Below are 14,719 nucleotides of genomic sequence, written 5' to 3'. Positions count from 1 at the left end.
TAACACAGCGTTTGCCACAGTGATAGTTTTAATCTGTTATTATTTTGCCTGCGTGTTTGTTTGATGCCAATAAAGGTTTTACTTACTTACTAAATACAGTGGTACCTCAGATTAAGAACTTAATTCATTCTGGAGGTCCGTTCTTAACCTGAAACTGTTCTTAACCTGAGGTACCACTTTAGCTAATGGGGCCTCCCGCTGCTACTACTGCTGCTGCCGCACGATTTCTGTTCTCATCCTGAAGCAAAGTTCTTAACCCGAGGTACTATTTCTGGGTTAGCAGAGTCTGTAACCTGAAATGTCTGTAACCTGAAGCACCTGTAACCCAAGGTACCACTGTATGTGGTGAGTATGCAGCAATATTCTTCTCCCTGGGACTGAAAAAGAAATGAGAGCAACAGCAGCTGGACCTAGCAGAGGTTAATGCAGGATGGAGTTGAATGCATTACTGTATCAAAGTAGAATGCAGTGGAAGGGAGTGGAAAGAGAAATCAGTTCTATAACTGGGTATTTCCTGGCGGAACTGGGTATGTCCTGGTGGATTTTTACATTTCAAAGGAAATGTCTAGGGCTGGGGGGGGGGGGTTGGGCTCCAGCTCGGGCAGCTCGGGTTTGGGCTGATCTGCACGCCACAGCCACTGTCAGACCAAGCCAGGGAAAGAGCCGCACCGGCGCACCAGTGGCCCCGCACACGCGCGCAACCTCTTTCCCCAGCTTGGGCTGGCAGTGGCTCAGGCTGCTCTCTTTTATGCTCTTCAAGATATGGCAACTCTAATCTGCACACATATTTCACTTATATGTGTATTGTGTAATACTTTCTACAATCAAATATTAGCACCTCTTCCAGAGATATGAATATCTGAGGAAAAATCTGTCTGGCCTTCAAAGTCCATCTGCTTAGTTTTGCATTGCCATCTTCTTCTTTTTTAATATTATTGCAGATCCTGTATGCCTTTGTGCATATTAAGTCTACTCACACAGTGCATGGATTTTGCAGTAAATCATAAATAACAAAACTCTTGCCAAAGTACTGCTGCAAGTGCCAATAGTGGCCAGCAAGGCTTCACATGTGGGACTTCACTGCTCTCCCATCTTCCAAATGCAGTATATCACAGCTGCTTACTGAGAGGGGGAGGGGCAAGGCAGTGTAGGCTCCGTGCAGTGCAGGTGCTGCAGTGAAGTCATTCGGATGCTCCTGCCACTGTATCAATAGTGTATCCACACCATACCAAACTCCTGCTATTTCCACCTTTTTCTTTTGGTTAGTGGCAGCAACCTATGTGTGGAAAATGGAAAAGCAATGCAACCCAATGCAACCCACACAGCCCCACCAGTCACTACTGGCAAGTGCATTGCGGACATTCATACAACATTCACAGGTCCCTATGATATTAAAGATAATAACTGGCAAGTAGAATCCATGGAGGTCGACAGAAAATTTATGACAATTTCACCACACAATCACCTGTAACTGAACTACAGACTTTAACTTCATCTTGCCCTGAGCAGCCCAAAGTGACTTAAAAGCTAATCATGGCCGTCTTAAGCTTATCTGGCGCCATGGTGCAAGGATCCCTCCGCCGTTCCCCATCCCCACTCCCACGTTTCCCTCCGGGTGGGCAGCAACTGGAGTGCGGCTCCTCTGGCAGGACTGAGGCTCTGGGCACGGCACGGCATGGCATGGTGGAAGCGGAGTTTCGACGAAGTTCCTTAGCTGAGGCGGGTTTCTTATCAGAGTTCTCTAGCTTCACACCTCTGCCCTGCCTCCACATCCCCGAGTTGCCTTGCCGCGACACTTATCCCCACCAGGGGCATGGTGGAGGTGGGTGAGGGCGGCGAGGGCAGCGCTGCTGGCGGGGCTGGAGGGCGGCTCCTCCGTCAGGGAGGTGGCTCCGGGCACGGCGCGGCATGGCGGAGGTGCCCTCCAGAACTTGGCACTGTGGGGCCTCGCGCCACTAGTCTCTAAGGCTAAGACGCCCCTGAAGCTAATGCTTGTAGAATAGTTGGGGGAAATACAGATACTGGTAGCACACTGGAAGCAGAAATAGCTCAGTAGCCAATACTGAACCTCTATGTAGAACTGGAGTCTCACTAGCCAGATCGTACCATTATAGCATCAATGAATCCCTCATCATTCTTTCCTGTGTTTGGCAGGATCGAGGTTTGCTCCTCCAGCAAACAAAGTTGTTGTTGGTTTTTTTTTTTACAACAATAAAAAAGCATAACACCAGACAGTAAAACCACAACAAGTTAACAACAAGTTAAAAGCACAATGAAAAAAATAAAAGCCAAACATCAGTAGACCATTATGGAGGGTGTACTCTTATTTGCCTTTGGATTCGGTTTTGAGAACTTGAGAACTTGAAATTTAAAGGAACTCACGTTGTTGCCTTCTGTATAGCTTTTCTTGGAGCAAAGACATCTGTATGGGTTAATACTTGTATCACAGTGATCAGCATGGCCAAAACAATTACACCTGCACAACAGATCAGATTTGGTATTCAGTCATCACAAAACAAAAGTTTAGCAGTATGAAAGTTACACAAAATCAAGCTATTTAGAAGAGTGAATTGATGTATCATTTGAGAGGGCATCTCCCTGTTATTTGTACACTATCATGAAAGTAATTGCCTGCTTCTGTTAAGGATAACCATCTCAGAAAAGGGTCCTTTAAGTGTAGTAACCATTTCATGTCTCTATCCGTTGAACATTTATAACTGTCAAGTAAATGCTGCTTTGCTATTGACACTACACATTGTAGACGAACTATTAAGTGATCAAACATGCATTATGTGCTTTCATTGTATACTATGCAGATGTAAGGCTCCAATTATTTATTACAGTTGACACCTGTTCGTTCAGCATTAACCTTTCAATATGGAACACCACAACTCCTTAAAAGGACATGGAGTATATGTACGTATCTTTTATTTTATTTTGTATCATTTTCCTTCTCCAGGCTACCCAGGTTGAAGAGCAATAACCAGATTTTTTTTAAAAAAAAATATCATAAAAAAACAAAGCCCCAGATAATTAACATACAAACCCTCTTTAGTCAGGACAAGAGGGTTAAAGGAAATATCTATGGATAAGTAGCAAGAACAACACTACCCCTGCCTCAGCTCCATTGCAGTTGCCCTTCCTCCCAGATGTTTAACTTAATATGACACCTGAACATGGGTATGGGGAGTAGTAAAATGCCTAACAGCACCCTTAGTTTTATTTTTAATGGCACCTTTTGGGAGATGCAAGGGGCCCAAAAAACTTTTGTAAGGGTAGGTGAGTCCCACAGGTTCACCAGCTCTACATGACAGGAGAGCGACATGAGGGTCCTGCCACAAGGAAAAGCCTACATGCCGAAGTCATAAGTGAATCAGCTCCTACTCGCATTTAATTTTTGCTGGATTGTGCTCTCTCTATTGAAACACATAGGCCTAGCGCAGAGAATCATGCTTAAATCCCATTGAAGTTAAAAGAGCTTCACTTAGTTTCTATTAATTCATTCCATTGGACTTTAATTGAATTTAATATCCCTCCAGCCCTTGGGACGAAAAAAGTACACTTTAGGGGTTACTCATTGCGACTTCAGAGTTGCTCTTATTGTTCTTTGGGGTGGAATCTACACAGAGAGACAGACACACACAGACACATTATTTTTAAAGTTATTAGACTATATACCATTTCAGACTGCCATGCTACAGTAATATACGGTAGAAGAAAAACTGTGCTTATTTAATTTATCTATTTTTTTAAAAAAATATACATCCTGCCTTCTCTAAAAGTCCAAAGAATGCACAAAACCAGTTGAGATGCAACATTAAATTAAAAACAAAACGCTATAGCCACACATTCATTTTTCTTACTAAGAAAAGCTGATTTAGTACATATTCTTTAAAACATAAATTCCAAAGTAAAAAAAAAGCACATCTTTCACTGGAGACTCAGTCATTACTTAATTTGCATTTTATTTACAGGGTGTAATTATGCCTTCAACAAGACTTCTGACTTAACATATACAATAAAGTTGTCAGTCATAGATAATGCAACACTTTCGCTGACAGAAGCCTCATTTTTAAAGGGAGAAACCAGCTAAGACAAAGAGTTTAGTTCATTATTAAGACCATTACAACTGCCATATATGGGAGTCCATAATAAAAAATGGAAGCACCACTTGAGCAAAGCTTCAATCAGGCTTTCAATCAAACATACCTGTTTCTAAGAGTTAGCAAAACCAGAATGTAAAAGCATTATTGATGGATAAAAATTGGTTAAAGATTATTTTTGTTAAGTTAGATTTTTATCTGATGTAAGGCAAACCCATTTTGGCTCTGAAATCAATGCTACGAAGTACATCTTCACCTCATTTGAATGAGTATAAATCCACAGTGAGTTGTTTACTCTCAAATATACTTCATTTTCAATACAAACTATGAGTAGCCTACCTTCCACTGACAGTAATTTCGTCGACTCCATAATATCTGTGTCTAAAGTTAACCGAAGGTACAGCGGTATGATATTGGCCAAGTAGATGAATCTTTACTGCCGAAGCTTTGACAAACTCCTGAAGTGCTGGGGTATTGTAGAAGTCATTGTATCCTGGCCGACGATTTGGTTCTGGTGTGAGAACGCTGAAAGTAACATTTCCATGGGAATATGGAGTAATGCTGTTGAAGCAAAAAAAAAAAAACAGTACAGTATCAGTTTTCCAGCATTTTTTTTTACAAATGTCCAGAATGCATCACATTTTCAAAACACATTGGTTGCCCAAATATACCTTTTATCAGGACAAGTTTCAGAAGGTGATTAAATCTACAGGCTAGCTTAGATGATGATGATAATAGATAGATAGATAGATGATGATAGATAGATAGATAGATAGATAGATATGATTGATTTTAAAGGTATCATTATAGAATTGTCATCCAACCATATCTCTGCAGCTCTAGTAATGGCAAAGAAAATAGGAAGGTGAAACTGGGATTTAAATGAAACCTGCTGAGCATAGCTGCCAAGTTTTCCCTTTTCTCACGAGGAAGCCTATTCAGCATAAGGGAATTTCCCTTAAAAAAGGGAGAACTTGGCAGCTATGCTGCTGAGTGACCTTGGGCCTGTCACTACCTTATCAGCCTTGATTACCTCACCAGGTTGTTGTGAAGATGAAATTGAGAGGGGGGGAGTAAAAAGGTATGCTGTTTGAGCTCCCTGGAGGAAAGGTGGTATAGAAATGTAATAATAAATAAAAAAAATAAAAACAGCTAGTATAATTATTTAATTATTTGGTTGTTGTATACTGTGCTTTTCATCAGGCATGACCTCAAAGCATAACAGGATATACAAGATCCATAAAGTACAATTATAAACAAGTGAAAATCCATTTATATACCTATTAAGCACTACAAAATAATAAATCCTTTGCCTGATTAATTCTTTAAAAGCAAAGGATATATTATTTTGTACCATTTAATAGATTCCCAGGTTTCCATGGGGAAAGCCATGACTTCTTAAAGTGGTATAATACTGTTATAAACATATAGTGCAGATGGAGCCTTAGTAAGTTTGATTTATATCTTTAGGACAAGCAAGTAACACATTCTGTTAATTTCTTCTTTAAAAATACAACAGAGTAGCTTCTTATTCACTACCATGTAATGTTTCCTGTGGTACAATGAATATACACAAGTCTTTAGAGGGTATTTTTATATTAGGTTCACTGTACATCTTCCCTACATAAAATCGTTCACTTCAATCACTTCCTATTATCATTTATGTCTTGTAATTGAAGGGAAAACAATGTTCCATTATAAAACATTTATGGTAGCATTTCACACATTGGCTCTTGAATTCCTTTTCTAAAGATGCACTAATTTTTCTGTTGGAGTGTTATTGTGGTTGTTGTTTTAAAAAAAGAAACCCGTTTTTTTATTATTATTTTTTAAAACATTATTCATTGCTCAGCCAATGAATTTGGCTATTTCCCCCACCCACCCGACTTCAACTGGATGCAAAATATATGTTTTGCTGAAAATGAATTGTACCCTCAATGACCTCTTGTTCCTCCCTTAGAATGTTGAATCGTGAAAGCCCAGAGAAAGATGCTGACACTTTAAAAGCCTAGCCGCCAAGACTGAAACAGCAAAAACAAAACAAAAACAACAACACCATCAAAACAAACAGCGACTGCACCTGGTGGAACATTCCCTCTTGTCTTTTCAGACAAGTGCTACACAGGTCTGATGCTGACTAGGTTCTGAATTTTGCTAAGAGTTGGTTGCAGTTCGACAGTTATGGCTGAACGCAAAATCCCCCAACCCCAAATAAAAGCTTGCATCATGCAAAACAGACTTAACAGTGACTGTCTGGGCTAAAGGCAAATGTGTAGCAGTAAGTCTTACAAGTTTCATATAACTGTCTGATTGCACCAACTCTTGGCAAAATTCAGAACCTAGTCAGCATCAAACCTGTGTCTGAAAAGCCAGGTTTTTGTGTAGGCAGGTCTAAGACATATCGTCTCCTCTGCCCCTTTTTTGTGAGGTTTGCCAACCTCTAAAACTTCCACTTTTAGCAGTATTAGACCTGTCTACACAAAAACTGCTCAAGAGGAGTAACTAGGAAATGTTTGCAACCCCTCAGCTACTCACCTTGCCTACTATGAGACTACTTCGGGCTGCAGACTATACTTAAGCCCACAAAACCCTCACTTGTCTCCTAGAATTCATCAAAGGACACCCAGTCTTTTAAACAATTTGTATAGTGATCTTTTAATTAGATACAAATGCCTTTCAGTAGAGCCATTCAACACTTGGCCTTTGGGCCAGATGGCCCTCTTGGCCTAATTTCAGAAGCCTTCTTCAAGCGGCCAGACTTCTGGCAAGAGCAATCTACCCCTTCCCCAGCAGAATGGAGAGAGAAGGGGGCAGGAAAAAGAGAAGGAGGGGGAGAAAGAGAAAAAGGGGTAGAAGAAGCAGAGAAATAAAAGATTGGAACCATCCTCTTCTAGCTATTGCCCTGCCAACTGTGTTCATGTGACCCCTAAAGATTACTCCAGAATAAATGTATAAAGGAAAGGTAAAGGTAACCCTGAAAGTTAGGTCCAGTCGCAGACGACTCTGGGGGTGTGGCGCTCATCTCGCTCTATAGGCTGAGGGAGCCAGCGTTTGTCCACAGAGAGCTTCCAGGTTATGTGGCCAGCATGACTAAGCTGCTTCTGGCAAACCAGAGCAGTGCACAGAAACACTGTTTATCTACTTGCACTTTGACATGCTTTCGAACTGCTAGGTGGGCAGGAGCTGGGACCAAACAACGGGAGCTCACCCCGTCGCGGGGATTCGAACCGCTGACCTTCTGGTCGGCAAGTCCTAGCTCTGTGGTTTAGACCACAGCGCCACCCGCATCCCTCTATTGGGTACACGCTTTTAATATGCTGCTATTCTAGATAGGAATGTGAAGGTTAGTCATTCATTTTCTCTAGAAGGAAATTGTGATGAAAAAGTTCATTTTGCTGGGCAGGTTGAGTCACAAAGTGTTTTATTTTTATTTTTCCTGCCAGCAAATGGTTAACATACGACAGCTTCTGATTGGCCAGGGTTCCAGGAGAGGGAGTTGAAAAGGAGAGGTTTTGGAGAGACCGGTTTTAGGTTGGGAGATAGGGAGTGAGAGGAGAGAGAGTTGGTTTTGAGTAGAAACATCTACTCCGAGGAATATATCAAAAGCTAGAGGAAGGAGTCTATGAGCTTAGTGTGAAGGGCAGTGTGTGGTGTCCTGTGAGAGTTAACAGGCTAGGAATTAACTGGGAGGCTGAGGATGAGCCAGGAGAAGTAGAAGCTGGAATGATACAGTCTACAGTACTTAGGTCTCATTCCAGTCAGGAGGGGAGAGATTCTTCTACAAAAAGAGAAGACTCCCAAACCAGTTAAGAGGGGTGTGGTGATCCCTTCGGTCTGTTACTTGGAGTACCTCAGGAGTAGAGGGGTCAAAGGGGTGTGTAACTGACAGGAAGTACCTCCTTGTTTAAGAACCAAAGTACGTATTAAGCTGCAATAGCTGTGCAACAACTGAGAAAGACAAGGCCGGCCCTACGGCCAGGCTGGGTGGCGCAGGGCGCCTGCCCGCCGTGAAGCTGCGCCCGCCCACGCAGCTCCGGCCACCTGCCGCGCTGGGAAATGGGGCAGGGCGGGGGCACCGGGGGGATCCGTCGCACCACGGCACCAGGGCGTGGAGAAAGAACTGAAGTGAAATAACTGGAAATAAGCTGAGCATTTACCATTTAGTCTAAAAACCTGTAACATCTACCTGAAGCTAAGTAATTGAACATAAGCAACTGAAGTTTAAAAGAAGCTGTGCTTGATTAGAAGTCCGTAATATTAGTTAAATTTAGTATAAATATTATTAGGTGAATGGTTACCTGAAATAACTGTAACCTGAAGTATCCTTTGTTTTACCCACTTTGTGTCATAAACTTCCTTTGTTTAACAAAACCTTTCTTGTTTGTTTAATCAAATCCTGCCTGAGACGCCAAATCATTAAGTTTTCCCTCACACAAGTCCCCCACTAGATAATCTGGGGTAAATTGTAGAAATTCATGTAATTGGTGTACCAGGATGGCACCAGGATGAAAAAGTGCAGTTCCTGGACTATATGGAACTGGCTGAGCTGACTGGGAGACTCCGAGATCAGAGAGAAGAGTTGGTGGAAGAAGATTGGAAGAAATTTAAACTATATTTAAAGAAATACTGTAAGATTGACTAGTATGAATTGATTTGGAAGCAGGTGTTGGCTGTAGGTTTTAGAATTTATTGTTTAGTTTTTATAAAAGTTAAAAATTAAATTGCTATAAAGGAAGTATTTAGAGTAAAATAGCTAAAGAAGATATATAATACGGTATGAGCTAAAGATAGGATATAGAAATTGCCAAAGATGATTGAAAATGAAGCACAGATAGGGGGAACTCGAAGGAAGTCACCCTAAAATGTGAAGAAAGGATTATGAATTCAGAAGTTACAGTGTGTTTGTTATGGTGTTTATTTGATATGCATGTCTTATTGTTATGTATTTGTTATGCATTTTTGTGTGTTTTAAGTATAAAATGAATTTAAAAAACTGAGAAAAAGTGCAGTTCCGCCAATGCAGAAATCCCCATGACTCCTGACAACTGACTCATTGCTGTGTACCAGGGAGAAGAGGGAGAAGGTAGGAGGGAGATCAGCAAACACATTGGCAGGAGCACTGGATTGGCTCCACAAGTGAATTTGCACTCCACACAATGCTGTTTGTTCATACCTAGGAAGTTGGAGGCAGTTCACAGAGTCAGGATATTCTAGGGACTCGTTGTTCTCCATTCCGAATGCACTGCAATCCCTTGCAAAGTACTGCCAGTCTTGCCAGTCAGAGTCACGTTGCTTTTTCCTTTGTATTCGTATTGCTTCGGGTTGTGGGCTGAAGAACTGAAGGATAATGTAAAACACCTACAAATCAACAGCAAAATGCAAAGTCATTTGGAATACCTTTATACATATTGGTCCTTGATGCAGCTGAAGTTAGCTATGAAAGCAACTGCACTTAAGGAACATAGGAAGGTGCATTATAGACCAATAGAAAGAAAGAAAGAAAGAAAGAAAGAAAGAAAGAAAGAAAGAAAGAAAGAAAGGAAGGAAGGAAGGTCTTTCTCAAAGGGGAGCAGACCAGAGCTACTGCACTGAGGCAGGTGCTCAATGCGCTGCATAATCAGATGAGGCTATCAATGGCTACAAGCCACAATCACACCAATTTTCTGAGGTGGCATGTCTCTGATCACTGGTGGGGAAAAGTGCTCTTGTGTTCATGACTAGTTTCCCGGCTTCCCAGAAGCCTTTGGCTGGCCACTGTGAGAATAGGCTAGTGGACTAGATGGGCCTTTGGCCTGATCCAGATGGGTTCCTATGCACTCTAAGAAGATAGCTCCATGTGTGGAGGGGAGAGCAGTAATGGTCATTATGTTTATAATGCAGTCCTTCGAGGGAATGTTTTGTTTTCCCCGAGTGCTGCAAGGCAAAAAGACTAGAAAATCTAAAATAAATAAATGGTAAACTTAGATCATGAAAGCATGGCATCGGAACTTCCTTGTAGAGACTGCCATTTGTTCCTCTCTGCTGATGATTGGTTATATAGATTTCAGACTGAGAATAATGGGGAAATGGACTATATGTGGATTTGCGGGCTTCTGTTGCCATTTGCAATGTAGGCTAATGCAGAAGCAATTGTACCAACAAGAGTTTTCATTCCCTGGGGAAGACAAACCACAGAATAGGAATAGCTTTCCAAAGATAGTGTGAGGCATTCAACTCTACCTAGAGCTGCAAAGGAACTCCTGTAATGAGGATTCTGAAAACCAGCTCCAAATCCCATTTGAAGCTGTGTGTAGAAATAAAGAAATATTCCCATTTTCCCTTTTAAATTACTGTGTTTTGTGAGCATTCCATTTAAGTACATACAAAACCTCAGGGGCTTTGGTATATGATCTAAAAGAATGTTCACAAAACCATGATTATATTCCCACCTCACAAGCTAAACTAAGGGGAAAGGGAGAAAGCACAAAGCTTTTATCTTGGCTTGGAGACAGTGGTGGAAGGAGCCCATCAAAGGCTCCACCTGAAAAAATGGCTGGTGAGCTTAAAAGCCAGCAAGGGGCCCAGGATGGGCTGTGTCCACAATGATTCTGATAGCAAGAATCCAAGCTGTGGAGATCTAAATGTCAAACACAATCTTACCCCGTCCCTAGTTGAGTATATCATGTACTATGTCACATTAAGTTCTTGGAAAATTTCAGTCCAGCTGCCTTCATAAGAATTGGATTATTTTCATTTTGACAGTCAAACTATCACACCAGTGTAACAGAACATTATTTCCAATTCATTAGAAATTTCGTTGAACTAAGTGAGCAATGAATGTAATTTTCTTTAGCTTTCTGTGTTAATTTTTAACAAAGAAAATGCAGAACAAATAAACCAATTTCCATTTTCATCTATAAGTGAACAGCATATTGCATAAAGAAATCATAAAATTACCTGGTACTGTCCATTTTCTAAGTCTATTGTAATGGCTATTCCTCTGTTGAGTTGTTCAGTGGTGCTAAAGACAGATGAAATCCATGAAGTTCCAATATCATTATCATTGATGTAGCTCAAAGGATGAGCTTCGGGGTTTAGTCTGAGCACCCTGTCATTAGTCGTATCATCAGCACCATTAGGGATGCAGTACCTTTGCACCAAAGGATGTACCCTGGGATGACTTCCAGGACAGCGACATTCTGACTGACTGTGGAGTCGAGGAAATTTTCCAGACCATACTTCAAAAATGTCTCTAGCATTAAAAAAATAGATATAAAAAAGAGTTGTACACACAATAAAAAGAGCAGAAAGCCCTGTTTGTAAAGACCCATCTGTAATTAGCCTTACCGTGACTTAAAAGATGGCTGATAAAGCCAATTTAACTACATGGTTTTCTCTTTAAAAAAAGAACGTATTTTAAGAATGTTGTTATCTTTTACATGACCTTATTCTCTGTTGGCATGAAACTACAAAGCTATTTTTATATAAACCTATGCTTATGCTCATAAATATGTTAGAAGTTGCTTAGAGACTGGTCTGTTTGTTTTACAAGCAACTAAATAATAATAATAATAATAATAATAATAATAATAATAATAATAATATAGCACTATGTGAATGACCTGCAGCATACCTTGGGCTTGCACCTCCTGCCTCTTCTCTCCTCCTCTTGCACAGCCATGAGAATGGAGGCTGGCAGAAACTGTTTCTGTTTTCAAACTAACTAGAGCTTCCTATTAGATCAACATTCTGGGAACTCTGGTTACTTTAAACCAGAGGTTTTCAACACTTTGAGACCACAGATCCCTTGACCAGCTACATTATTTCTGTGGCACCCCTGTGGCGCTCAGGAGCCCAGTTCTGTCACCCATCGCTGGCAGCCTCTCACCTTTTTTCAAACACCCTCCCTTGTGGAGTGTTCCCTCAGGCTCGTCTCCTCTCCTTTCTCATTGGGAGTCCTCCAGGCAGCAGCTGCTGCTGCCCCTGGTCTCTGAGCTGTTCCCCTGCCCAAAGAGAGGTGCTTCCTCACAGTGCCCCATAGGAGCCTGGGAAGCCCCCCCCCCCCCGCGCCAGCCCCAGAGGCACCATTCTGCTAGGGAGCTTGTAGCCAGGGCTGTTGCAACAAACAGCTGCGCAAGCCTTTGGGAAGCAGAGATGCAGAGGGCATCAGAGAAGGGAGGGAAGGAAAGAGGGATAGGGGCCAGTGTTGCCCGCAGCACCCTTGACCATCACCCAGGGTGCCACGGCACACTTGTTGAAAACCACTGCTTTAAACAAGCTTTGGCTACAAGCCAGGATCATAAGCCACAGTGTTACAGATTCCACATTATTAATAACAGTGTTAAAGTAACAATAATTATAAGAACTTAGGCTACAATCCTAACCATGACTCCTCAGAAGCATGAATTCGGTGGGGCCCACTCTTAAGCGAGTAAGGTTAGTATTGCAGCTATAATTGGTGTTCTTCTGGCACTATGTGTTTACATTGCATTTATGTTGGAACTCAATCCAGTCCACCTCAGGAGCAGTGCTAGAAAACAAAGGAATTCCCCATTGAGAAAAATAGAGACCCTTTGTCACATCCTCATGATTCACACGCCAGTATTATACCAGATCTTTATGTGGGATGGAAAGCTAATCAGAAGATGGTGGAGGCTCATGCACACAGTGCTGAGCTATTGAGTTTTTCTTGCCCAAATAGAAAGGAGATACTGATTATGGTTATGGTAGGCAAGACAGGTTCCATGTTCCTGGTAGCAACCTGGTGTGGTGTCTGTGTGTATTACTGCAAAAGGGAATCATGGTTCTGATATGCCTTAGGGCCTAGGGAGATCTCTCTGTGAGTGGATGTTGTGCCAAAAGTGAGCTGGATCAAACCTTTGATCTTTCAGCACAATCTCCTATAATTTTATCAGCCTGCACCCTGCAGTTAATTAAAAACCCTGTTGGAATCCATGTACATGCAGTTAAAGTTCCAAATCTAATCTAGCCATTTTATAAAGAAATATCCAAAAAGACTGGTTAAACTTTGAAGCAAACTTATCGTGGCTGTAAGCCTTTCTTTCCTTTGATCATTTCACATTTGGGTTTTGTAAAAATGAAAATTTCCCCACCTGTTTGTAAGCGCCACTTGGTACAATCTAAAATCTTGCATCCTCCCAACAAATTGCTCTGAACCTGCGAAAATACATTATAAATAAATAATCCGGTCCCATCAACCAGAAAACAGCTCTGTGCTGCATGAGGGGATCTTAAATTCAGCACACAGAGATCTCTCTTGCACAATTACCTCTTCTGAATGAAACCATCTTGGTTCCGGACAAAACTATGGAGGGCAGTGACTTAATTTTTTTGATTAAAATGATTTATAATAACTTTATAGGAACATTTTGTACCTATCTCTTATCTGATTACAGAGGTGGCACACAGGCTGGCTCATTAGACAGAAGTAATGAGGCAGCCCATGTGCCACCTCTAATTAGAGAAGAGATACAGTAGGGACAACTGTAGCTGTCACTTTATGCAATAAAGGTGAAAGGTATGTTTTTAAAGATTTCTTTTTCTTTCACACAATTATTGTGAGTCTGGTATTCAAAAGTGACAGTGTCAACAAGAAGCACTTTGAAATGAGAATTTTCAACTCTTGATATATAGGAGCTGGATGGTTCTATTGGAATGAATCAAACATTTCTCCAAGCCAGATGCAGATATATTTAGGACTTAGCTCCAAATTGCAGTATGTTCTGGATCAGTGATACTCAGCCTTAATAAATCTGCAGGACCAATTCATCACCAAACAGAATTTAAGGGAGCTGCAAAACCACTGGCACCTTATATTGATGGCAATGTTCAGAACATGGTGAAAAATTATTTTATCTTCGCTTCACCAAATATTCAGCCAGGACAATTACAAAACATTTGGTATTTCTGTGGTAATAACTCAGTCTTCATTTCCATTTCTTTTCCAAAGTTGCTTTTGTATTAATTGTTTTCACTTGTCAAAGGAACTTGTAGATCACATTGCAGGGAACTCAAAACACTTACATTTCTAAGTCACCTTGTGGGGGAATGAATGCTCAGTTCAACAACCTATAGGCATCACCACACTTCTGAAAGGATTCTGTTAGTCCTTTGCAAAACTGGGGCTCAGCCAGTTTTAGAACACACACCCTGAACAGTTTCTGACCAGTTTATTTAAGGATCACCTATGCCCAATCTGAGGAACTGCCATAAAATAATCGTTCCACATTGGTGAGGAATAGATCTTTTAGCATGGCAACACAATGGTATTCCTTTGCCTACTGACATCAGGCAGGGCCTTCACTGTACTCTTTTCACTGCCTGCTAAAAACAGGTTTCTTTAGGCAAACCTACCCAGACATGTAAAAACTGACATGTATTTGAATATGTAATTCTAGTTTCACTGATGACTTTAATTATATTTTGATTTTTTTAAAAAAAAACACATTTGCTTGTTATTGATAACTTTAATGTAATTTTTTGGTAAACTGCTTAAATGTTTTATTTACACTAAAGTGGTATACAAATTTAGACAACCTCACCAAGAAACTTCCACAGGTACAGACCGACATCTTTCTGACTAAATGCAAGAACCTGGACATTATACCTAAGGGGTC

At 41.1% G+C, this 14,719-nt stretch overlaps 1 protein-coding gene across 1 annotated transcript in view; it reads right to left on the bottom strand.

Annotated features, from left to right (window-relative positions):
- Nucleotides 1–14,719, bottom strand: part of USH2A (usherin) — a 452,818-nt gene that overhangs the window by 397,842 nt on the left and 40,257 nt on the right. The window contains exons 5-10 of the mRNA XM_060273280.1: nt 13,196–13,259; nt 11,040–11,334; nt 9,277–9,461; nt 4,443–4,664; nt 2,383–2,476; nt 1,124–1,276 (exon numbers count right to left, since the gene is read on the bottom strand). Of these exons, the coding sequence (XP_060129263.1) occupies nt 1,124–1,276; nt 2,383–2,476; nt 4,443–4,664; nt 9,277–9,461; nt 11,040–11,334; nt 13,196–13,259 (1,013 nt within the window). The remainder of the gene's footprint in view (nt 1–1,123; nt 1,277–2,382; nt 2,477–4,442; nt 4,665–9,276; nt 9,462–11,039; nt 11,335–13,195; nt 13,260–14,719) is intronic.

This window comes from Zootoca vivipara, chromosome 3 (genome assembly GCF_963506605.1).
Source record: "Zootoca vivipara chromosome 3, rZooViv1.1, whole genome shotgun sequence".
NCBI classification, from domain to species: domain Eukaryota; kingdom Metazoa; phylum Chordata; class Lepidosauria; order Squamata; family Lacertidae; genus Zootoca; species Zootoca vivipara.
Note: the sequence above shows the minus strand (reverse complement) of the source record. Positions and strands in the feature narration are given on the sequence as shown.